A 26,032-nucleotide genomic window follows, 5' to 3' on the forward strand; every position below is an offset into this window, starting at 1 on the left:
AGTGGGGACATAGGTTTCTAGGCAGGAGTTGAAAATGGTGAGGGTTTGCCAAGCATGCCTTCCTCTTTGCACATTTCTCCCTTTTGTCTGGAGTTTGAGCACCTTCAAAGCCCATGACACCTTTAGTAAAGGCAAAGACACCTGTGCATGAATTTGTTTTATGTGTGGAGATCAGTGCACACTGACCAACGCGCAGTCTTCACAGTAAGGCTCTATTCCGATGGCATGAGTATCACCACAACCAGTAGATTATTATCTGCTGCAGCCTTCATCCACCTTCACAGCCATTGCAACGTACCACTTATTATCCTCCACCTCTTCTGCCGTTGAGGACTTCTTGGATCATTGTTTATCTAGTTCTTCCCCTTTGACCTTACCACCTTGGGTGACCCTGCTGGGAGTACGACACTCCCTGTGGCTTTGCTCACAAGGGTCATAGGAATGTGCAAGACCTCTCACCACGACAAGGTGATGGTCCAGCGAGTGAGTTATCCGCTGTCCTTCCTCACTGTCCATGCACACAGAGAGAAGGCCTGAAGAGAAGAGTCTGTGTAGTCTCAACACTTGATTCTAATAAGGCCTCTTAATTACTCAGGCAGGCTTTGCATGTAGAACAGGATCCCATCTTCAGGTCTGGTCCTCGATTACATGGGCAGCTGCACGCATACGTGTCCTCACATCTAAGAAATAAAAGTGATTTCTAGGAGGGGGAGCAAGTAGCAAAGGAGACATTATTGCTATATTATGGCCCCCTTCTTTCTTTCTGCAACCCTTATGTCAACACCTGATTTTTAGGATATAGTTCCTATGGCCCTTCCTCTATTAAGTCAACATTGTAGCTGTGTGATTCTCTCTATCACAGCTGGTCTACGTAATCTATGAAGACAGGAGTGAATGTACTTCATTTTTTAAAAAATAATTTTTATTAATTTTCAATACAATACACTCATACAATATTATCCAAATTTTTCCTGATTTTAACAAAATTCAAATTTTGGTCTTCCTTCGGCTTCTCTGGTAATCATCCATTTTTACCATTCAATACACATTTCTTACATTATATTGCCATTTATCTTCCCTCCTTTTTTCTATTTCCTTTAAACAATACCTCTTAGAGTTTTACAGCGCTTCTTGAAACCCCACTAGCATTGTTCGCACCTCACACATATTTTTCAGATATTCTACAAATTTCCCCCAATCTTCGATGAACTTTTGGTTTCGAGTATATCTTATTTTCCCAGTCAGTTTATCAAGTTCCGAGTAGTCCGTTAGGAGTGAATGTACTTCATGCTGAATCTCCATGGGACCGATCCGGCCCAGGCAAGATAGACCTTGCTGACCCCTGATTTAAACAGAGAACAGGGCTGTATATTTTATGTACAAATAGCTCAGGTGCAATGTATAGACAGATGTAAGAGTTGTGTTGACATAGTTGTGCTGGCCAGAATACGTAATTTGACTTCCGTGATATAGCAACATCCACAACGGAAACTATGGTAAATGGAAATAAGAATTTAATCTAATTTAGTTACGGCTTTTTTCTGCCCCTTTCCCCTCCCAGAACGACCTTTGCATTATACTGAGAATGTTCTAGAGCAAATTCTCCACTGGAGTTCTTTGCCTAACCCCAGCAGTGCATATCTTGTCGTAAAGAAGTTTCTGACAGCAGACACAATGAAGCTATACAACGGTATGTATGAGAGAAACTCATTTTAAAAAAAGAATGTCATGTTCCATGTCACTTCCCAACAAAGACTTTCATATGTTAATCTTGGCTGAGCTTTCAAATTTCAAAGAGGTTTCTGTGAGATAAGTGTCGTATGGGGCCATTGGAGTGCAGCCATCACCTTGCCCTATAATTTCCCAAGACTGATAGATTAACTGCAGTGTGCTTACAGAAGGTTTCTTTTGAAAAATAGAGAGCAGCCCCTTATCTTGCTATCATAGGCAGCAGGAAAATAAGTCTCAGTCTTGGAAGGAGCCAAATGTTATTGGAATAAAATAAACCAAGGGAACTGCGTGCCCAGACGATGTGATCCTTCCACCCCACTCTGTGCGGTGCAGTCAAATGGCTGCTATTGGCAACAATCCTTTGGTTCAAATTAGGCGACAGCTTTATTGATTGCGGATATAAGGAGTTTTGGCTTAGGCATTGGAAATAAACAGTGCTGTTTTTCTAGAAAGAGAGGTGCTGGAACTACCGATGAACACCTCCCTCATTCATTTAAAATGGCAATGTTACCCACCTGAGAGGTGCTGGAACTGACTTCTGGTGAGTTCCCCCTGAGAAAGAAGCCCTGGGTATAACTTATATAAACAAGCCTACCCAGAGGTTGAACCAACGTTGAGGATGTCTTATGACATACAGTACCTTGGATCCTGAATGCCCTGGAACTTGGATGTTTTGGCTCCCAAATGCCGCAAACCTGGAAGTGATTGTTCTGGTTTGCAAACATTCTTTTGGAACCCGAACATCTGACGGGGCTTCTGTGGCTTCCGACTGGCTGCAAGAGCTTGCTGCAGCCAATCAGAATCCGTGATTTGGTTTTCAAACGTTTTGGAAGTTGAACGGACTTCCGGAACGGATTCCGTTCGACTTCTAAGGTACGACTGTACAGTGGTACCTCAAGTTAAGTACTTAATTCGTTCCGGAGGTCCTTTCTTAACCTGAAACTGTTCTTAACTTGAAGCACCACTTTAGCTAATGGGGCCTCCTGCTGCATGCTATGCCGCCGGAGCACGATTTCTGTTCTCATCCTGAAGCACTATTTCTGGGTTAGCAGAGTCTGTAACCTGAAGCGTATGTAACCTGAGGTACCACTGTACATCAAATAGGTGCTACCATACTTGGTTGACCTTTTGGAAGAAGGTTGTGGTCCTAGCCCCTGTCTGGTCATTCAGACAGTAGCAGCTCCTCCAAGATCTCTTTAACAGAAGACCCCGTTTCCTTGAAGGTGCAGGCAGAGGCTTACAGCTTCCCCTCCAAACACTACTAAGGCATCACCCAATGCCTTACCCTCCAATGCTGTGACAGTTGTCATGAGGCAGGCAAAAAACTCCAGTTTGGTCAATTTACTTGAGGGGAAAATTTTCTCCCCAACTCCAAATACAGCAACTGGTTATAATCCATAGCAATGTCCAGAAAGGGAGGCTACTCCCTATCTCAAAGAAGTGGAGGACTGAACTCGGTGGGGGTGTACCCTTGAAGGTCAGTTCACCCTTCTCATTCAACACATCCCCCCCCCCCAGTTCATTCTGGTTCCCATCTAACATAGACATATTTATATTCCTTCAATCAGGGGCTGATGAAAACGAGAGGTTTGGAAACTTCAAAAATGAAATGTTGGAAGGTTTAAAAAGAGAATTAGACACATTCATGGAGGGCAAGGCTATTAATGGCTGCCGGTTAAGTTCTACCTTCACCATTCTTCTGAATTCTGATGATGATGATGTATTTATACCCCACCCATCTGGCTGGGTTTCCCCAGCCACTCTGGGCGGCTCCCAACAGAATATTAAAAACATCAAACATTAAAAACATCCCTAAACAGGGTTGCCTTCAGATGTCTTGTAAAAGTCAGACAGTTTTTTATTTCCTTGACATCTGATGGAAGGGCGTTCCATAGGGTGGGTGCCATTACCCAGAAGGCCCACTACCGAGAATTCCCAATCGCTGGGAATAGCGGGTGGGAACAGTGCAATTGTCCTCATCAAATGGTCCACCCCCTGGATCTTGCCAAACCTTCCAACACCCCTCCCATTTCCCGTAGACCTCATTGTAAAGGCCTCCTCCCTTTAGACCTTCTATTGCAAAGTGGTCTGATGTGTTCAGATATTGGTCATTAGCTGTAGTGGGTGGCGCTGTGGGTTAAACCACAGAGCCTAGGACTTGCCGATCAAAAGGTCAGCGGTTTGAATCCCCGTGATGAGGTGAGCTCCCGTTGCTCAGTCCCTGCTCCTGCCAACCTAGCAGTTCGAAAGCACGTCAAAGTGCAAGTAGATAAACAGGTACCGCTCCGGCGGGAAGGTAAACGGTGTTTCCGTGTGCTGCTCTGGTTCACCAGAAGCGGCTTAGTCATTCTGGCCACATGACCCGGAAGCTGTACGCCAGCTCCCTCGGCCAATAAAGCGAGATGAGTGCCGCAATCCTAGAGTCGGTCACGACTGGACCTAATGGTCAGAGGTCCCTTTACCTTAACCCTGCTGATGACCATTTGTTGCCTTACCCTGGATAAGATTCCAAGCATCCAGCAAAACCATGGTTTAACTTGTCAAACTAATCCATGCCTGTTGTTTGAAAAATGAATGCGTCAGTTTCCTTTAAAAGTTATGTAAGGTATAAGAAGACACCTGCTTCTCATTTCATGTTCTGAAGAGGATATTATCTTCACCTTTGTTCGCTTGATCCAGGCAGAACAGTTAACTCCGGTTGAATGAAAATGGGTTTCGCATCCTGATTTGTTGGCCAATACTTTAAATCCGGTATTCAGGGTGTAATACGTAACCATAGTTAAAGTAATCAAACTGTGCATAAGCCTTCTGTCTGCCAAGGGCACCCGTGTTTAAAATAAATTGAGGCAGTCAAAGGATCTTAATTTTTTTCTGTATTCTGTTTGTGGAGATTAATGTTAAGGATTTATGAAATTCGGTACTCTGCAGAGTGTTTATTTAAAAAATAAAATAAAATACTGTGCTCTTTTTATCATCTTGACAGAAAAGAAGGCAGAAGGCACCGTAAAAGCCAGCTATCTGAAATACAAAGAGGAACCATCCAAATTACTGTCTGGAAATAAGTTTCAGGAGCGTTATTTTGTTTTGCGGGAAGGAAATCTTTTCCTTTACAAGGATATGAAGGTATAAATGCCTGCACTGAGTCCTTTTAAATCACGAGCAATTATGCTTAAAATCCTTCTTTTCACGTTGGGTTTGACAACTGACATTAGACGCTTTTTGTTCTGCATGCCGACGTGAAAAGTTGGGAAACATTCTGGGTTTTGCCAATACAATACAGAATAACAAAAAAGAAAGAAAGTCAGAGTTTCAAAAGGAATTTATTCTGCTTTGCACAAGAGTGAAGATTAATGTAACATTTAATTCAAACACACTTGAGTGAATGTCGAATGTGTTGCCAACACTTTTAATAGGCACCTCACTGATTTGTGGAGCTTGGGTAGTCTGTTTGTTTAAAAAAAAGAATCATATGGCAAGGAAAAATTATTTTGTTCCCTTCTCTCTGTATTCTCACCATCAGTGAGTCTGTCCAAACGAAAGCATGAGACAGGCGAGAGGACCTAATCTGAGTAAATTGTGATGGTCAAGAGGAAAAACGATAGCAGGAGGAACGTCAAGATTGGGAAAGAGTGCTTTGGATAATGTAGGAGGGGAGAGTTCAAGGCTGTAAAATAACAGGCTCTAAGGACAAATTTTCTTTAGTGATCTGCTCTTCTTTGAAGGTGGGATGTTTTTGTGATAGGGAATCTTGAAATCCAAAAGGGAAGCACAAGTACCTTACCTTTCATATCCACACATTGTTCATGCCATTTAATGGACTTAAGACTGGTACCTTTCAGGGCCAAGCAGAAGCCATGGCGGAACCAGACATGCGCCGATTGTGATGGGTGCTTGGTTTGGACAAGCTTCCAACTGTCTAACATACCGTATTTTTCGCTCTATAAGATGCACTAGACCACAAAACGCACCTAGTTTTTGCAGGAGGAAAACAAGAAAAAAAATATTCTGAATCTCAGAAGCCAGAACAGCAAGAGGGATCTCTGCGCAGTGAAAGCAGCAATCCCTCTTGCTGTTCTGGCTTCTGGGATAGCTGCTCAGCCTACATTCGCTCCATAAGATGCACATACATTTCCCCTTACTTTTTAGGAGGGAAAAAGTGAGTCTTATAGAGCAAAAAGGGAAGCGGGTGGCGCTGTGGGTAAAACCTCAGCGCCTAGGGCTTGCCGATTGCATGGTCGGCGGTTCGAATCCCCACAACGGGGTGAGCTCCTGTCTTCGGTCCCAGCTCCTGCCCACCTAGCAGTTCGAAAGCACCCCTTTAAAAAAGTGCAAGTAGATAAATAGGTACCGCTTTCTAGCGGGAAGGTAAATGGCGTTTCCGTGTGGTGCGCTGGTGCCAGCTCGCCAGAGCAGCTTCGTCATGCTGGCCACATGACCCGGAAGTGTCTCTGGACAACGCTGGCCCCCAGCCTCTTAAGTGAGATGGGCGCACAACCCTAGAGTCGGACACGACTGGCCTGTATGGGCAGGGGTACCTTTACCTTTACCTATAGAGCAAAAAATACAGTAAACCAGGCCTGTGTCTTCCTTCTCAGAAAAGGAGATGTGAACATGGTCACCATGTTTTTTGGCTGTTAATGTGGCTTCAATTAACACCACATGTTACCTGAATGGACAACTGTTCCATTGTGTGAATTGAACACCGGCTCCCATAAATTATGAGTCAGAACCTGGAATGGGGTACTCACCAATCCAGGGTTCCCATAGTTAATGTTGAAACAAGAGCTGAAACAAGAGCCTTCTCACTATATAGAAGGGTCTGGAAACTTCTGTTTCAGTGTATCTGAAGAAGTGTGCATGCACACGAAAGCTCATACCAAGAACCAACTTAGTTGGTCTTTAAGGTGCTACTGGAAGAATTTTTTTTTGTTTTGACTATGGCAGACCAACACGGCTACCTATCTGTAACTGAAATTAGAAGTTAGGCTTGGTCTTCAAATCAGAGTGCATTAAGGATGCTCTGTTGACTTGGCAAGGCAGACTCCAAAGTATTTAAACATGGTCTGTGGCCTCCTTTTACTAGCTAATCACATTTTTTTTATCCTTATACATTCCATTGTTCAAGAGGATGATTAACATATTTACGGCTGAAATCCTAAACACACCTACTTGAGAGTAAGTGCCATTGAACTCGAAAGGGCCCACTTCTTAGTAGATATGTATACAGTTATACTATTAGTATTATCTTGGCTTTCTCAAGCATTTTAATTAATTGGTTAGCAATGTTTCATCAGAACATCTTGATTTATGGTCCTTTCATAAAATGTTAAGGGAGAAAGTGAAAATCCTTTCTCAGCTTCTGTGCTTCCTAAGGAAAAATGGAACTTTTTTTTCTTTTTAGCTGACCAGTAATGTATGTGTTAATATTATGATGGTATTAAGCATAGATTCCCCCCCCCCTAAAAACCTTAAACTGTCCTTTAATTGGCACGGCTGCTGTGTTTTAAAAAAGATGTCTAATTATTTAGGGCTACAATCTAAAATTGGCACATTTGTGAGTACAAATTGGCACCTTTAAAACTTGTGCACATGTTACTGGGCATGACTGAAGTCTTAATTAGCACTTGGCAAGTGTTTATCACTGGGTTGATTTAATAAGTTGCCTTAAACTTTGCATTTCATACCATTAAATTGCTCCCGTTCATAACTTTTCCCTTAACATTTCACTTCTCGTGGTGATGTGTACATAAGAAAAAGAAAAGCAGAAAGGCATATTATTTGTTATAAAAGAATGGAAACATTTTTTTTAAAAAATAGAAGCATAAAATATTCCCTTGATATAATGTCTGAATCATTTATTTTCAGGACAAAACGTTGCAAAGAACTTGTGTCTAACTACCCCACCTCTCCTTTAACTTACCCCATTGTCCTTATGTTGAGTCTGCTTTATAATTCTGTGCTCTTGATCAACATTACTGCTGTATAGTAGTGATGTCAGGATAAGTGAGTAGTCTGTTCTGAACTTGATAGAACAGGTGAGCGATCTCAGTCCTGGGCAACCTTTTGTGTGTGGTGTCACTACCAAATTCTTTGCAAGAAAGAATTATTTGGCACTACCTACGGGACCACCTCTCCTGGTATGTCCCACAGAGGAATCTACGGTCTGCAAATAAAAACATCCTGAAGGTCCCAGGCCACAGAGAGGTTAGGCTGGCCTCAACTAGAGCCAGGGCTTTCTCGGCTGTGGCTCCAATCTGGTGGAATGCTCTGTCACAAGAGACTAGGGCCCTGCGGGACCTGACATCTTTCCGCAGGGCCTGCAAGACAGAGCTGTTCCACCAGGCCTTTGGTCAGGGCGCAGCCTGACCCCCTCCTCTGGCAATCTGCACAGAATTTTGCTTAATGGTTGCCACCAATTTGATTTTAATTTGATTTTAATTAATTTTATAATGAATGTTTTTAGAATGTTGGAATATTTTGATTGTTGTTAGCCGCCCTGAGCCCGGCTTCGGCTGGGGAGGGCGGGATATAAATAAAATTATTTTTTATTATTATTATTATTATTATTATTATTATTATTATTATTATTACAAACTTCTTTGTTGTTCTGCACTAAGAAGTCTAATGTGGATGTCATTCTGCAGTTTTTAATTTCAAGTACCGTATTTTTTGCTCTATAGGGCGCACCCATAAGGCGCATCTAGATTTTAGGGGGGGGGGAATAAAGAAAAAAAAAAATTTCCCCCCCAGCCCCAAAGAGCAAAGAAGCCAAGTCAGCGAGCAGGATGGATCCCGCTAGCTGTCTTGGCTTCGTTTTTAGCCGCGCTTCCCCTGACCCCAGCCCCCAGAACAGGTCTGGGAGCGGCGGTGAGGTTGCGCGCAACCTCGCCTTCGCTCCCGGAGCTTGCTGCTATCCGCAAGCCTTCTGAGCCCAGCGGGAACTCCCGCCGCGCTCCAAAGGCTTGCGGATAACTTCCTGAAGCCTGGAGAAAGGTGCGCACTGACCCCTCTCGCTCTCCAGGCTTCAGCGAAAGCCTGCATTCACTCCAAAGGACGCACACACATTTCCCCTTCATTTTTGGAGGGGGAAAAGTGCATCCTATAGAGCGAAAAATATGGTATATTACATACCATTAATTGACGAGAAGCATGTCTAAAATGCTCCAGCAAAAAAATTCCCTATCCCATTTCCAATTTTGCCCCACCTTTCCCCTTCTGCTGCCTTTCCCCTCCTCTGCCTTTCTTTGTTTTAATGCTTCTTTATTTACCCTGTAATTAATGCCTTTTTTCAAACATGCCAGTGCAAGTCCTCTAAATCAGATGATGTCAGCACAGATATGTTTATTTCATTATGTGCAATATTACCAATCAATTGCCTGAAAATGTTATATTACACTGCTAAGCTATCATTTAAAAACTTATTCACTTGTGCATACCTAGATTAATAAGTACATTTCTTTTGCATGAATGGCTGCTTTTATTACTGTGGCAGAATTGGATTAAAAATTATTTTTGAAACATTGCAAGGCCCATTAGCCACAAAATACGAAGGAAAAGAGAGAGCTCAGCAGTGAGTTGAATTTGCCTGAAAGTCATGGGATGCTACTGTACATGTGTGCCATCTTGAGCCTGAGGAAGTTAAGAGGATGTAGAGGGGCTCCCATGAAACTGGGTTCAGCTTTTCTGGATTCCTGGTGGATCCATCCCCCAAAAGAGAGATGTGTAATGATTTATGGTGGAGATTTAGCTTGTCATATCCTTTGGAGGTCTCTTCTCCTTTTCTAACGGTATTTTCCCAGTACAGTGGTACCTTGGTTCTCAAACATAATCCGTTCTGGAAGTCTGTTCCAAAACCAAAGCGTTCCAAAACCAAAGCACGCTTTCCCATAGAAAGTAATGCAAAATGGATTAATCCGTTCCAGACTTTTAAAAACAACCCCTAAAACAGCAGTTTAACATGAATTTTACTATCTAAGGAGACCAGTGATCCATAAAATGAAAGCAATCAACAATGTACTGCAGTCACACAATCAGTCAATCAGTAACTAAAATGGGTTCCACACAGTCACTGAAGCAAAAAAAGAGCCACAAAAACAGAAACGCAAAATAAATAGCAAAAAAAGACAGACCTCAGCGTAACACTCAAAACGGAAGTGTGGCACTCAAATCGGAGAACATTCAAAAACGGGAACACTCACTTCTGGTTTTCAATGGTTTGGGAACTAGAACGTTTGACTCCCAAGGTGTTTGGGAGCTGAGGTAGGACTGTAGTATTCTTCATATTTCAAGAGTTTCCGCTTCTTTCCTTTTGTACTCCCCCCCCCCCACCACTATCTTTGGTCGTTACTTTCTATAAACAGCATAGTCAAATAAGTAAAATTAACCAGTTTTCTGCATTATGTCTTAAAAGCACCCCAGGGACGAATGCTTTCCATTTACATGCTAATTGAAAGGGAGAATGATTTGGAATAAATTGGCCTGTAATGAAATGGCAAGAAGGGATAGCCAGAAGAAAAGCTGATAATGGGCGATATATATATATATATGTTGTTGGTTTTTTTGGTGTGTGTGTGATATATATTTATTTTCCAGCGTTCCAGTTAGTACATTTCCATTCCATTGATTTAGACATTTCTGATCTCAACAGAGCAGCAAGCCTGAGAAAGTGCTGCCGGTCAAATCACTGAAACTGTATCTTGGAGTGAAGAAGAAACTGAAGCCCCCAACAAAGTAAGAAAAGAAGATGAAAGAAAAGGCTGTGTTGGTTTCTTTCTAGCCAGGCATGTTGCATTATTGACAAGACAGGAACACAAAACTTTTAACAACCAACGAAAACAAGGAAGCTAATCTATATCCATCGTTTTGTCCTGCTCTTAAATTGCATCCGCATAATATTAGTTGCTCTTTTACCCAAGTGGTCCTAATGCTTCTGTGCTAAGAAATTGGATTATTGACCACCCTTTTCTATCTCAGCGTGCTGTCTCTTGTGGGTTGTATTGGTTATGTGCTTAAATTGTCTCCGATCCTCTGACCTGAATTCTAGTGATAGGCAGATATTCAATGTGGGAGGCAGTAAAACACACTAATTTGATCATCTCGGTGTCAAGCTCAGATCCAGAGAAGAAACATTTGCCTTCCCTGAGGTACAACTTTGACTCGGTGCAGGCACAGTACTGCACAATTGCCAAATCCTGCAGACTCGCCATTACTTCAGCTATTGTTACCTCAGCAACAGCATTTTTACTAACCTTAGGTAAAGGTAAAGGGACCCCTGGCCATTAGGTCCAGTCGTGGATGACTCTGGGGTTGTGGCGCTCATCTCGCTTTATTCGCTGAGGGAGCCAGCGTACAGCTTCCGGGTCATGTGGCCAGCATGACTAAGCCGCTTCTGGCAAACCAGAGCAGTGCACGGAAACGCTGTTTACCTTCCCGCCAGAGTGATACCTATTTATCTACTTGCACTTTGACGTGCTTTCGAACTGCTAGGTTGGCAGGAGCAGGGACCAAACAACGGGAGCTCACCCCGTCGCAGGGATTTGAACTGCTGACCTTCTGATCAGCAAGTCTTAGGTTTTGTGGTTTAACACACAGTGCCACCCGCGTCCCTTTACTAACCTTAAAAGGTAAAGGTACCCCTGCCCGTAAGGGCTAGTCTTGCCAGACTCTAGGGTTGTGCGCTCATCTCACTCTATAGGCCGGGAGCCAGCGCTGTCCGAAGACACTTCCGGGTCACGTGGCCAGTGTGACAAGCTGCATCTGGTGAGCCAGCGCAGCACACGGAACGCCGTTTACCTTCCCGCTGGTAAGCAGTCCCTATTTATCTACTTGCACCCGAAGGTGCTTTCAAAATGCTAGGTTGGCAGGCGCTGGGACCGAACGACGGGAGCACACCCCACCGTGGGGATTCGAACCACCGACCATGTGATCGGCAAGTCCTAGGCGCTGAGGTTTTACCCACAGTGCCACCTGCTAACCTTAGTTAGCACCAAACCACAGTTTGACCATAATTTCCCTCAGGCTGGCAAATGGTAGCTTATTTTGTCTTTATTGGTTTATTGCATATAACTTAACGGAATTTCAAAGCACTGGATGAAAAACTAGATAGATAAATAGGTACCGCTGTGGCGTGAAGGTAAACAGCATTTCTGTGCACTCTGACTTATGTCCCGGTGTCCCGTTGCACCAGTCATGCTGGCCACATGACCCAGAAAGCTGTCTGTGGACAAACTCTGGCTCCCTTAGCCTGAAAGCAAGATTAGCACCTCAACCCCATAATCGCCTTTGACTGGACTTAACCGTCCAGGAGTCCTTTACCTTTTTACCTTAAGGTAGCTCCTATCTAATGAATACAGTGAGAATGCACCCCTGTCTTCCACTGTCCCCCATCACTAATCTTTCCAAAAACCCTTCTATTCATGAGCAGTAAGAGCAGATACGCAAATACAGACTCCCCATTTGTTGTTGTTTTGTATATGTTGTGTGAGATCATTCCTCTAAAATACATTGAGTAGAGTACATTCAATAGGATGGGGCCAGACAGCACAGAAATCCTCAAAAAAATTGCCTGAAAATTCTTTTCTGAGGGACCTTCCCCTGAAATGGTATTGATCAGCATTTTGCACCACTGGAATCAGGGCCCACCAACGATCCACTTGGGCTTGTTGCCTGAAACATGCAGTCCCACTGCCCCATTACACAGTGTCCACAATATTCAGTAGGTCTTCCCGACCCTGCGAAGAAGCATTTTAAAGTAGGCTACAGGGGAGAAGGGCCACAATGTTTGATACAACCCATGGCTTATGCTGCAGTCTTTGTCAAACTCAGGGCAGAACTAGGGTTTATTTTACCTGACTCAAAGACCCAGTTTGGCACCCTCCCCATGCGCATATGTGTACACACACACAGAGAGACCAGGATCCTCAATGGAGCCCTTTTGGAGGGACCCAACTAGGCCCCCCAAATAGCCTATGTCTCCCCCCGATGTTGCTGGACTGCAGTTCCCATTATTCTTAGCCAATAGTCTGGGATGGTGAGAATTGTGGTCCCACAGCATCTTGGTATCCAAAGTTGAAGGGCTTTCGCTTTCATAATGGGATGCGGGTGGTGCTATGGGTCAAACGACAGAGCCTAGGACTTGCCGATCAGAAGGCCGACGGTTCGAATCCCCGTGACAGGGTGAGCTCCCGTTGCTCGGTTCCTGCTCCTGCCCACCTAGCAGTTCGAAAGCACCTCAAAGTGCAAGTAGATAAATAGGTCCCACTCTGGCAGGAAGGTAAACGGCATTTCCGTGTGCTGCTCTGGTTCGCCAGAAGTGGTTTAGTCATGCTGACCACATGAACTGTACGCCGGCTCCCTCAGCCAATAAAGCGAGATGACCGTCGCAACCCCAGAGTCGGCCACAACTGGACCAAATGGTCAGGGGTCCCTTTACCTTTACCTAAACTCCAATGTGTACCTCTTCTCTCCCCCCCCCCTCTATATATACACAGACAATAAGTATGTGTTAATTGTTTTATTGTTTTTTTGCAGTTGGGGTCTTACATTGTATTCTGAAAAACATCACTGGTAAGTAATTGGCACAGAAACAATTTCCCATTTTTCATTGCATCTGGAAAGGTATGGCTATTTTTTTAATTAAATGAGGAGAATGACTCACCCAAAGAGATTCTTGCCTGAATTTGAGACCAGATACTCCAAATTCAAGACCAACACTTGTTTTACTATAGCACACTGACTGCCTCTTCCCTAGACAGTAAAGGACTGAAAGTATGAGTTCTACCAATGCCAGAATCTGTCCGCTAAGCATGCATAGTGATGTATCTTCAGATTTGATCCATGTCTTCTCCATTATTGCTTAGATTTTTCTGAAGTATTGCAAACAATTATAGTGCCAACCTGACTGGCATTGCTTGTGTAGTATATTATGTCATTGCAGCTGAATTCACGCTAATTAATGTGTGTCTTCTAGGCATTTGTGTTGTGATGGACAAGATTCCCAATTGGATTGGCTAAGCAGCATTTTTATTGCACAGGTATTAGTTCTTTTATATCATTATTCAAAAGAAAAACTCTCTGGGTTCTTGAAAATAATTTTGCATTTTAATGTATGTGTTGGGTATGTATTAATGCATTTGTCTGCATGCATACACACCCACACACTCATTAAACAAAAATTTACTTTATCAACATAAATTGTAAACTACACATGACATCTTTCCTCAATAAAACCTTTCTCATTTTAGATACCTCTCTGATTTCATTCTGTATCTCAAGGCTGCTCTCACCGTTTTGGTCATGGAGGAAGGGTGTGTCTCCCCACTACTGAATTATTTTGAGGGCCTGCTATTGCTACCCTGTGGAGATGTTCACATCATTTGAGATTTCTAATTTATTACACTTAATGGTCTCTTTGATATACAGAGCGACACCACCTCACTCCTAGGGGTGCACAGAAACCCCAAGAATCAGCACCTTTGGAAGCAGTCTGGTCTGTTTCAGATCTATTTGGCACCATTGTGCTTCAAATCAATATTTGGGTTCAAATCTTATCTGTTCTATCCTAAAATCTGTTTCATTCCCATTAGTCAATGGGCAATCTGAAAATGTCTCTATCCATCCATCCATCCATCCATCCCATCATCTATCTGTCTGTCTATCTATCTGAGCCTCTTTGGCTTGTCGATCAGAAGGTCAGCGGTTCGAATCCCCACAGCAGTGTTGAGTTCCCATTGCTCTGTTCCAGCTCCTGCCAACATTGCAGTTCGAAAGCATGCCAGTGCAAGTAGATAAACAGATACTGCTGCAGTGGGAAGGTAAACGGCATTTCTGTGCACTCTGGCTTCCATCACTGTGTTTCGTGGGCCAGTAGCGGTTTAGTCATGCTGGCCCCATGAAAGCTCTCTGTGGACAAATGTCGGCTCCCTCAGCTTGAGAAGCGAGATGAGTGCTGCACTCCATAGTCACCTTTGACTGGACTTAACCATCAAGGAGCCCTTTACCTTTACCTATCTACACACACACACACACCTTTTTACAAAGGTGAATGGAATTTACAGGCAAAGCTGCCTGCCCCCCAGTCCCCGATTTGCCAAATACATATAGAAGTTTTCATGCTGGGAACGTTTACATATTTTTAAGTCTGTAACTTCTTAATAGTCTTCTAGAATTGGATGTAAATTGCAGACATGGTTCCCCCTTCTGAAGGGATGAAGCCTGCCAAATATCAGATGGTTTCTAGGGATGATCTAGATGTTCCTCAGCTCATTCTAGGTATGATCTAGATCAGCGGTCCTCAACTTGTGGGTCCCCTGATGTTGTTGGACTACAACTCCCATCATCCCAGAGCTCTGGCCTTGCTAGCTAGGGGTGATGGGAGTTGTAGTTCAACAACATCTGGGGACCCACTGGTTGAGAAAGGCTGATCTAGATGATATGAGGGGATAAAGCCTGCCAAATATCAGATCATCTTCCAGGGGTGATCTAGATGTTCCTCAGCTCCTGACAACTTTCCCACAAGAGTCAGTTTAAAAGATGTTTTGCAGTCTTGTTTATATCAAGTGCAAGCTAACAGTAGAGAATGCATTAAGGCAATATGGAGAGTGTGGTCTTTTTCTGACTGGTGATGAGCGTAGATTTGCTGGGGGCTTGTCTAATTTGTAGCTGGGATGCTGACAGGCCTAATCTCAATAGTCCCTGCATGCATTGGTCACCAATTGCCTTAGAAGGGTTTCAAAGGTCACCACATTGCTTTTTTCACATTGAGAACCTCGCTGCGTTCTAAAATATACTGCTTTAATTTTGTATACTAAAGAGATTGCACTTTGCAGTAATAATGTCTCTGACTTGACAAATTTTCCACAGCACAGTGATATCTGGCCACCAGATGGGAAGACAAGAAAGCAATCTGTTACTAAAAATCCAAAAATTGGTGGCTTGCCTTTAATACCAATCCAACAAGAAAGAAGTGTGCCCAAAAGCAAAGTCAACACATCAGAGGTGGGTTGCTGGATATATCTGGTTATTAGCATTTATATTACTCCACTTTTTGTAGGTGTTCTAGTCCAGTGATAATTAGAACAGTAGATATTCCTAACGCAGAGAACTTTGCAGTTACACAAACATAGCACACTTCAGCCTATATTAAAGAAAGAAATTTAACCGTTTAAAAAATGGCATCCATTAACTGAAGGCAAAGGATAATATACACACTCTCTTTTGTATGGAATTAGTTCTGTATATTAAATATTTGAATTTATGTCATAATAACATGTTGATGTTAAAGATTTGTGGTGCATTTTGTGAGATTCATGCAACTGCATTGGCACTCATAAATAATTCTATTTATTTTTTTTCTGTCAGATTAATTTTTCATTAAATAGAAGTCTTATCTAGGGGACAAAATATCCATTTGAATTAAATGAAAAATTATTGCACTTCAAGAGCTCTAATGCATCCATCAAAGAATAATTTCACTCTTTTCCTGTGCCATATCACTGCTTATTCCCCCCCCCCAAAAGCAGGGAAGTTCTAAAAAAAATGTATATCTAGAATTGCACTAAACAGCTGAAATAGTAAATTAAGCCTCATCTGGAACTTAGCAGCCATATATTTCCATTATAATGTTGTTCAACTTGAAGAAGAAATTGGCTGGAACCATAGCAACTGAGGCCTCCTCGTATAGCAGCAGATATTTAGGGTCTGTTGGGATTTGTCTCTTCAACATATGTGCCTTGCAAGATGAATCGTGTGCTCCCACAAGAAGTACCGTTGTGTCTTTTGGGTATGAGTGTTTAGTTCTGTTTCTAGGTGAGGTAGGGAGAAAATAAAATTTATAGCTCAAACTTACCCATCCAACTTGACTAGAAATCACTGCATATACACATGGGGGCATAACAGATGGTTTGCCTATGTGGATATGATTCATTTTTGAGTTATCAGTTTGGGAATACAAAAGAAACTTTCTATACACAACGGATGTTAATGATGATAATCTTCTATTGACTTTCTAACGACTTTATTGTTCTGATTTCTCATCTTTCTCTTCTTCTTTCTCCATGTCCCTCCACAAATCCTTCCATGTTCTTATGTCCTTCTACTTTATGAACCCTAAATTATATCTTCTCTTCCTTAACTACATCCATTCTCACTTACTCTCAGGATTTCAGGCTCTCCTGATGCTCATCTGGCTCAAATTCTACTGTTCTCAAAATTAATTTTTCACTCTGGCATCTTCAAGCAGACCTTTCTCTCTCAATATTTTTTTTTAATGTGTTCATTCTCTCAAGTTACAAGCCTTGGGGAGAAGGGTCTGCAACTTCTTCTTATTTTTGTACACATTATACAGTGGTACCTCGGGTTACATACGCTTCAGGTTACATACGTTTCAGGTTACAGACTCCGCTAACCCAGAAATAGTGCTTCAGGTTAAGAACTTTGCTTCAGGATAAGAACAGAAATAGTGCTCCAGCGGCGCAGCGGCAGCAGGAGGCCCCATGAGCTAAAGTGGTGCTTCAGGTTAAGAATAGTTTCAGGTTAAGAACAGACCTCCAGAACGAATTAAGTACTTAACCCCAGGTACCACTGTAGTTTCTTGTTTCTTTTTTCTCCAGAGATGGTGATCCTGGTACCCCACAGATGATCTTAGAATCATAAAATTGTGGAGTTGGAAGGGACTGTGACGATCATCTAGTCCAACCTCCTGCAATGCAGGAATCTTTTGCCCAACATGGAGCTCGAATCCACAACCCTGAGATTAATGATGTTGTACTCCAACTCTCATCAGCCCTACCCGACATTGGGGCAATTGTCAGGGATGATAGGAATTGTAGTTAGACCACTTCTGAAGGGATGTCCTGGCTCTAAGCACTTTAGAAATTCATAATGCTAACGATACAATGACCTCCTTTTCTGTTTTGCCTCAGTAGGGCAGAATAGGAAGTAACATGCAATGGAGCTCATCTCAGTATTGAACTTATTTATTTGCTTATTTTTAAAAAAGTATACCCTGTTGCTCCTCTCCATAAAATGGCTTACAAACCATCATAATGTGATCCAGCTCTCAAAACACATATTTGCTTGTATTGGACTCCACCCTGAGATAATGATATATTTGATGATGATGATGATGATGATGATGATGTCCTGACTGGGTTGCCCCACCCACTCTGGATGGCTCTCAACAAAATATTAAAACTGATCAACTGATGAAGTGTGGGTTAGAATTGAATGATTTTTTTTATAAAAAGTAGTTAATAAAGTAAAATAAATAAATATAAATGGAATTAAATGAATGTAATGCAATAGCAGCAGCAAAAACACAGAAACCAAGAACTCAGTACATTAAGCAGCAACAAAATAAAAGTTTTTTTTTTTTTTAAAAAAAGGAAAGATTTCCATTCCCATAGAACCCAGAAAAGAGATTACCAAACCTCTTGAGACAGGGAGCTGCAGAGAGAGGGCACCACGGGGGAGACAACATCAGGCTTGTGTGTTGTCTCAAACCTTGTCTCTTTCTCAGAAGGAGGGCTGCCATACGTCCTGGTTTTCCCAGACATGTCCTGGAATTGGGATGTCAAAATGGCGTCCGGGCATATTTTCGCTGAATCAGCAAAATGTCTGGGAAGGCCTGGACCAATGGCAACTAGGGCGTGTGTGTTTTTAATGCTTTAAAATCCCCCCAAGAGCTTATTCAACAACTTCAGTCAAAAATGTCAACAACTTTGTCTGGAATTTCACATTTGGAAATAAAGCAATCCCAGGGTAGCAGCAGAAAGCCTTGCTTGTGAGGGAAAGTTATATAAAAATTATTGTCCGCTTCACAAACAATGGCCACAATTGCTTTCAAACTAAATGAGCTACAGATAATTATTCGGGGGTGTATTGAGCATGCATTTCAATTTGTGCTCCTCTTTCTTCAGAATTCAAAACTGGAATTTGAAAGCAACTTAACCGAAGACAGGAAAGGTTTAAAACAAAAAGCGACATTGGTAGCTCAGTGTTTGGAACGCAAGGAGGAAAAAGCCCGAACCCGTGCAAGAAAACACCGGAGCCTCATCTGTTTGGATGACACGGGGGCAGATGTTCTTGACTTACCCCAAAGACCCTACAAGGAATGCAAGTCGCCAAAGAAAAATGAGATCAAGACTGGCCAAACCCATCAGGAATCTGATAAGCAGCTTCCAGCAAATGTTATTCAGGAACTCAACAGTGTCCTGCAAAGGCACAGAATTGTCCATGAAGACACTTAGAATCAGTTCTTCAGATTTGCACATCAGAGACTTAAATATTCTAGGAAACACAATATGTTGTCCATGTACAGTGTGCAGACTTATGAAATGTATTTATAGATGATCTAAGAGAAAGTGGGTGTTGACTACCAAACCGTGGGCCTTGACTGTGTGGTGCCAAGAATGAACAACTCATCTTTATATTGCAACTACATGGTTATCTTCATTGTATGACGTATAGAGCTTCCCAAAGAATGGAGCGTTCTTTTAAAAAGCTTTGAGGAGTTTGAAATGTGATTTGTCAATTCAAGGAAACTACACGATGACCTAGAAACCTATCAGTGACATAGGTTGCAAACTTGCCCATAGGCAAGGCTGAGAACAACAGACTGCAGAATTTTCACTAAGAGCCAAAGTTGAATGACTTTAAGCATTAAGATTTCCCCTGAGTTCATGTTTTCTTTCTTTGAGAAATAGGAGCTTCCTCCCACCTACATATTGGGAGGTGTGTGAGGAACTGATCTAGATTGCAGGAGGGAGAGATGGCTAAATTCCCCTATCATTGCAGACCGAGTTCCCAATCAGAATTCTGCCACTCACCACATTGGCAGTTTCTGAAAGAAAAATCACACACTGAGGGCCAAACCATGTAGTTTGGCCCTAATGCAGAAGTCATTGATTTTGTACTATTTCCACTAGTGCTAGTTTTCCATGAGCAGAGAATTTATTTTATTTTACTTTTTAAACAAACAAAAGCATTTAAATCCTCCCGCATCTGCACTCTGAATTAGAACAGTCCAGTCCATCCTATTTGGCTACAACAATCTCATTCTCACCTCACATTCTGCCGTATGCGCAGATCAGACCAGTATTTTGACGAGGATACTATAGTCACCTTACCCAAACTCTTGAATGTAATATACTGCATCGTCGTTTTTTTAAAAAGTGGATTTATACCTATTTATGTACAACTTGCTGCTGCTAAGATACTGAAGAATAAAGTAATACTGGCCATCATTTTTCACTTGCGAATCCAAGCTGTGTCATTGCATGTAACAAATTTTATAGGCAATTGGAAGAGAAGGGAAAGATTAATGGGATTTGGCAGTGAATAAGGGGTCATCTTAACACTGTTAGTTCTAAATGTAACTGATGAAAATATAATAAGTGTAGAGGAGAAGTTCTGAAATATTTCTGCACCTTGGACTACCTGAAAATTCTTGGGTGTCTCGACAGTCCATTTAATGAACTTTTTTGTTGTCATTAAAGTATCATGAACCTTAAACTGATTTTTTATTTTAGTTCTTAAGTTTATTGTTCTAGACAAAGGCCCTGGCAAACTTGTATTAGATTATAGTATCAAGAAAATTATACAGACCCATAAAAACACATTGTAGATGAAAACAAAATGGTGGACTGTATTAGCACTTTATTAGAACAGTAATGGATCCCAGGCCAGGGCTTGCTGGCCTGTTCAGTAATGCAGCAATGGCGCAAACTGCCTCAATCTTCATGGAAAAATATATATCATGTGCAGGGCCAGCTAAGGGCCTATAGGATTACTGGTGTGATTCAGCATCTGTGGTGCACATACAAATTTTGATCCCACTCTCCCCACTGCTAGAGAAAAACATTCTCAAAAGGAGCTCTGCATGCACATCCAATCCCTGCAGAGGTTCAGACTGCAGTCAATGGTGAATTGCTATTGCATTTTTTCTCTCTTTTCAATAGCTCAGTGAGTAAAAATAAATAAAAATCAATCTACTGTACTTATATTTAATTTCTGATAAGCCAACTGTTCTACCATCACTGATATTCCACTTGTTTCTCATGCTGGTTAGCACTGAATCAATTCATTGTGAAAAATGAAAGCTGGCATTTATATAAACAAAATCTGCATATTATGGTAGAGTTTCTTGAGAGAGAGATTTTTAAAAAAATTATTTAAAAATATCTTAAGCTTTTAAAATGTCTGCAGGAAAGGGTGGTCTAGTTTAAGAGCAAAAAGTTCAGAAAGTTCCTTGTTTCTCCATATTTTACCGATCAACCTATCTGGTTCTTGAATTGCAGAAGTAACGTTGCACAGTCTGTTGGAGCAGAAATAGACATTTCAAGACATGCATGGCTGTGCCAAAAAGACGCAATGCCACATATTTCTGCACCATGCTGTCGAGGCAGTGATGTGATACCATTGCCCTCATAGCTCCCATTCCATTGCAAATTCATTGATACCACTTATTTTAGAGGATGAATTTGAATCTCAAATACTATTTTGTGCCTTTAGTATAAAGGCATCTGCCATGTGGAACACTCTTCCTCTTGAAGAAAGGTATGCACCGACAAGCTTATATTTTCAGCACATCCTAAAGATTCCTCTCACTTTTTCATCCCAGCCTTTCTGGAGTAGCTGCTGTCATGCATTTTATTGTATCTGATGGGTCACTGTGAAGTTCGACCTGTATTTTATACTGTTTTATTTTGGTTGTTGGCATTTTATGCCTTTTATCCTTTTTATTGCCTTTTGTAATAATAATGTCTGCACATCCTTCTATCCCTAATGTTTATTGTGTAAGTCAGAGAAAAATAAATCTCAATGACTACTAGGGATGCTCAGTGGGCATGGAAAACTGAATGGGAGCTTCAACTGAATCTCTCAAACAGGAGCCCATCACACTGCAACATTTTGTTGAAAGTCCACAAGAATTTGGGTTGGGCTGGAAATAATATGCAGCAGCCACAGATCTCTTTTATCATCTAATTCTGACCTGACTAATAATAATTTTGAAAAACGTTCAAGTAACTGCCAGGGAAGACAATCTTCTTCCTCTCTACAGTGGCACCTTGGTTCTCAAACACCTTGGTACTCAAACAACTTGGAACCCAAACACTGCAAACCCGGAAGTAAATGTTCTGGTTTGCAAACTTTTTTGGGAAGCCGAACATGCTCCGTTTTGAGAGTTACACTTCTAATTTTAGTGCCACACTTCCATTTTGAGTGCCACACTTCCGTTTTGAGTGTTACTCTGAGGTAAGAGGATTGATAACTCTGATAAGAGTGACATAGGACTAATAGTCACGATGCACTTGTCCTTTTGTACATCACATGATAAAGGTAGTTATTGGCATCTGTCTGTCTCGAGATACAATGGAGCTTGCCTCCAGGGGTGAAGGCAAACTGTTGCGATAGCAGCACTGAAGTGACCTCCCCAGGGTGAAAGCCTGGGCAGTGTATTTGCCTAGATAACAAGACCCAGCCCCCCTGGCCTCGCTGATGTGGTCCAAAGGAAAACAGAGCAATACATTTGGCAACAGCTTGGCTGCAGGAGGTGACATCCAACCATCTTAGGGACTTCACTCCAAATTTGTGTAGGGTTTGCGCCTTAGCTTTTTCTTCTCCTGAAGATATTCCACAAGGCAGTGGAGGTTTGGGATCAGAGTTTTCCTTCTTCCAGATAGGCTACCTTCCCAGGTTGATGAGCCCAATCTTCCCCCACTTCCCTCTCCAGTACATGCAGAAACCACCATCTTGACCATTGAACCCACTATTGGTCTCATCCACTCATTCCACCAAAGCCTATCTTCGCATGCAGGGGGAGTTTCTAACTTCTCAAGGGTTTGAGACACATCAGGCAGCCTCACTTGGTTTAGCCAACCAGTAGAAGCAGTTTCTGACAGCTTCTAGGACTCACAGGTGAGAGCTGAGTTCAGGGGAAAAGGTAAAGGACCCCTGAATGGTAAAGTCCAGTCAAAGGTGACTATGAGGTCGTGGCACTCACTTTCAGGCTGAGGGAGCTGGTGTTTGTCCACAGACAGCTTTCTGGCTCATGTGGCCAGCATGACTAAACTGCTTCTGTCACAACAGAACACCTTGACGGAAACCAGAGTGTACTGTTTACCTTCCCACTGCAGCAGTACCTATTTATCTACTTGCACTGGCATAATTTCGAAGTGCTAGGTTGGCAGGAGGTGAAACAGAGCAAAGGGAGCTCACCCCGTTGCAGGGATTCGAACCGCCGACCTTCTGATCGGCAAGCCCAAGAGGCTCAGTGGTTTAGACCACAGTGCCACCCGCATCCCTGACTCACTTGGTCAGATGTCAGCAACCCTTTAGCTATTTTTAGCCAGTTATTCAAATATGGGTTCTGTAGCTATGCAAAGGTGGCTGCTATGAAAAAGAAAGGGCAATTGTGGTGTCTTGCCAAGTAAATAATTCACTAGTACTGACAATCTGATTAAGTCCCCCTCCTAGCTATTAGCAGACAGTGGCTGGACTCCAAAGAACTACTTTCAACATGGCCAAGGATTTGGGTGTTCCCAGAACACTTGTTAGCACTTTTTAACTGATTCCTGTGATCAGTCCAAAGCTCCCTTGATGCGCAGATTGAGTCACGGAGTGCTTTGGATGCCGGCTTCATCCTTTTAAAAGAGCTTCTGCTGTTAATTATTCCAATTTCTATTCTGAAGTGAAATTTACCTTTTTTTCCTTCTTCCTTAAGTCATTCTGACTTTGGTAATGAGCATTGTTTATGTTAATACAATACTTTACCAATTGTAACATAGAATATAATTCCTTTCCCCTGCTTTTAAATCTTAGCATTAATTCACCAAGAACTGCAATTTTTACACTACCCATTAGGAGTAAATTGGGGTTGGTTCATTCCATGTATGAATACGTTTAATGACCTGTTTTCTTTATTTCCAATATGTGCCAATTAAGGGCTAATCGTGCTAAGGTTGGAATAGTATTTTCTATTTCTATTTACATATTTCAATTATTGTAAGAAAGCTATTTCGGAGTTGTTAATCTAGGTATTTATTATTTGCTTGGCTCAATATTATTGGGACACTTTCCTTCACGTACTTACTAAGAATCATACTGAATGCTGGGAGTTCCATCTAGTTCAACCATGATGGACACCTCTGCATGGGGAGAGCTACAGTGGACATAATAGAAGCCGGTTCTCCCACCCCTTCCCTATGGTCACAGGGCTGTTAAAGGGTGACCCTATTTTCACAGAGCTTTTCTTTATTGCACAAAGAAGAAAGAACAAGTCAAGAATAAGGATCTGGTGTGCTGAGTAAGGGGTGACTACCTCAGTCTTCATAAGAGCCTCTGTCCTCTGCCGTCCCCTTCTCCTTGTGCCCTCCATCTTTCCCATCATCAGGGTCTTTTCCAGGGAGTCTTCTCTTCTCATGAGGTGGTCAAAGTATTGGAGTCTCAGCTTCAGCATCTGTCCTTCCAGTGAGCACTCAGGGCTGATTTCCTTCAGAATGGAGAGGTTTGATCTTCTTGCAGTCCATGGGACTCTCAAGAGTCTCCTCCAGCACCAGCGCCTAAATATATGTAATGAAGATGCCAGGTCATCCTCCCTGGGGAGAACATTCCACAAATGGGGAGCCACCACAGAAAATGCCCATGGGGTGACTTTGTTCTTTAAGTGCAGGCTGAGGAAAATAATCCCCAGAGTTTTAATGGTGCAGAGTTTTAATGTTTTCAAAGGAGTGGGATGTGAATGGACAAAGGACGATGGCAAGTATCTCTTCCCACCAGGTCTGGGAACAGAGGGCCGGAAGGGCTACACACGTGAAATGGATTTTTATATGTTTGGGAAACAACAAAGGTGCTGATTGTAAGGAAACAAGAAAGGCCAGCTATCAAAATGGTTTAAAATTAACAGAAGGATGAGAAAGGTGATTAAAGAAGAACAATGAAGTGGCAACATCAGGAAGCAATGGACATGTGTTTGTAACAGTAGCAGGAAACCTTTTTTAAAAAAAGAAAATGTATTAAATTTACATAATTTGGATCAATTTGTTAAAATTTGGAAAATTAATAAAAATCAATATATATTTAAAAAGAAAAGGCTCATGGGGTGCCTGTGGGAAAATAGCAAGCAGGATTTGAGCACAAGAGCACTTTCCCCTTTCCTTGGTGTCCAGCAACTGGGATTCAGTACAGTGGTACCTCGGGTTACATATGCTTCAGGTTACATACGCTTCAGGTTACAGACGTCGCTAACCCAGAATAGTACCTCGGGTTGCTTCAGGATGAGAATAGAAATCGTGCTCCGGTGGTGCAGCAGCAGCAGGAGGCCCCATTAGCTAAAGTGGCGCTTCAGGTTAAGAACAGTTTCAGGTTAAGAACGGACCTCCGGAATGAATTAAGTACTTAACCTGAGGTACCACTGTAGTATTGCTGCTGCTTCTGAATGTTGTCTAATCTTTTTTTTAAAAGCTTTTAAGCTTTCCTCATGGTTGGATTCTGATCAAGTCTTGGATAGGACAAAATTTGACCCTTTTGCACTCTCAATGAAATAATGGTGGTGGCACTAGGATATTTACTTTTACCAGTCTCTGTGAGTCCCTACCCCCTTTTACCAGATAGCAGTTGTTGCTCTGGAGGGAGGGAATATCTCCCTTTCTTTTCTCCACTTCATGGTATATGAAAGCCAGTAAAGGAAGCAACTCAGGTGCAAGGAGTCACATTAAATGTTGTTTTTTCCAGGGCCTAACAGGGCTCCAGGTTAGGGTTAGGGTGGGCAGGAGGGAAGAACTCTTAAAATGTAGTCCTGAAATAGGTGTGTGCATGTGAAGCTAGCTATGATTTTAAGGTAACACTCAGAATCAACAAGGTTTGTATCCTGCATGGCAAAGCTCAGCAACATCTCTGGTGCCCCATTCCCATTCCCATGGGTGTGTGCAGTTTTAACCAGACAGAGGGCCTTCTTGGTGGTGGCACCCACCCTGTGGAATGCCCTCCCATCAGATGTCAAGGAGGTAACTATATAACCTTTAGAATTCATAATGGGTAATGTTTTATTATGTTTTTATATATGTTGGAAGCCGCCAACATATAGCTGGAGAAACCAAGTCAGATGGGCATGGTACAAATATTACTACTACTACTACTACTACTATTACTATTATTACAGTTGTACCTTGGATCCTGAATACCTTGCAAGTCAAACGTTTTGGCTCCTGAACACCACAAACCCGGAAGTGACTATTCCAGTTTTTGAATGTTCTTTTGGAACCCAAACGTCCGACGCTGGTTCTGCGGCTTCTGATTGACATTT

The 26,032-nt window shown here is 42.2% G+C and overlaps 1 protein-coding gene across 3 annotated transcripts in view; it reads left to right on the plus strand.

Moving 5' to 3' along the window:
- ARAP2 (ArfGAP with RhoGAP domain, ankyrin repeat and PH domain 2) overlaps positions 1–19,980 on the plus strand; it is a 129,013-nt gene extending 109,033 nt beyond the window's left edge. For 2 of the 3 annotated variants that reach the window (XM_081924325.1, XM_081924324.1), the window contains 7 exons: positions 1,562–1,690; positions 4,715–4,854; positions 10,379–10,461; positions 13,261–13,296; positions 13,700–13,763; positions 15,592–15,726; positions 18,648–19,980. In XM_081924325.1, coding sequence (XP_081780451.1) covers positions 1,562–1,690; positions 4,715–4,854; positions 10,379–10,461; positions 13,261–13,296; positions 13,700–13,763; positions 15,592–15,726; positions 18,648–18,977 — 917 coding nt within the window. In that variant the 3' untranslated portion in view covers positions 18,978–19,980. The remainder of the gene's footprint in view (positions 1–1,561; positions 1,691–4,714; positions 4,855–10,378; positions 10,462–13,260; positions 13,297–13,699; positions 13,764–15,591; positions 15,727–18,647) is intronic. The other variant, XM_081924326.1, reaches the window with a different exon arrangement.
- Positions 19,981–26,032: the final 6,052 nt, after the last annotated feature.

The sequence above is a fragment of the Podarcis melisellensis genome (assembly GCF_964234715.1).
Source record: "Podarcis melisellensis genome assembly, chromosome: 9".
Taxonomy (NCBI): domain Eukaryota; kingdom Metazoa; phylum Chordata; class Lepidosauria; order Squamata; family Lacertidae; genus Podarcis; species Podarcis melisellensis.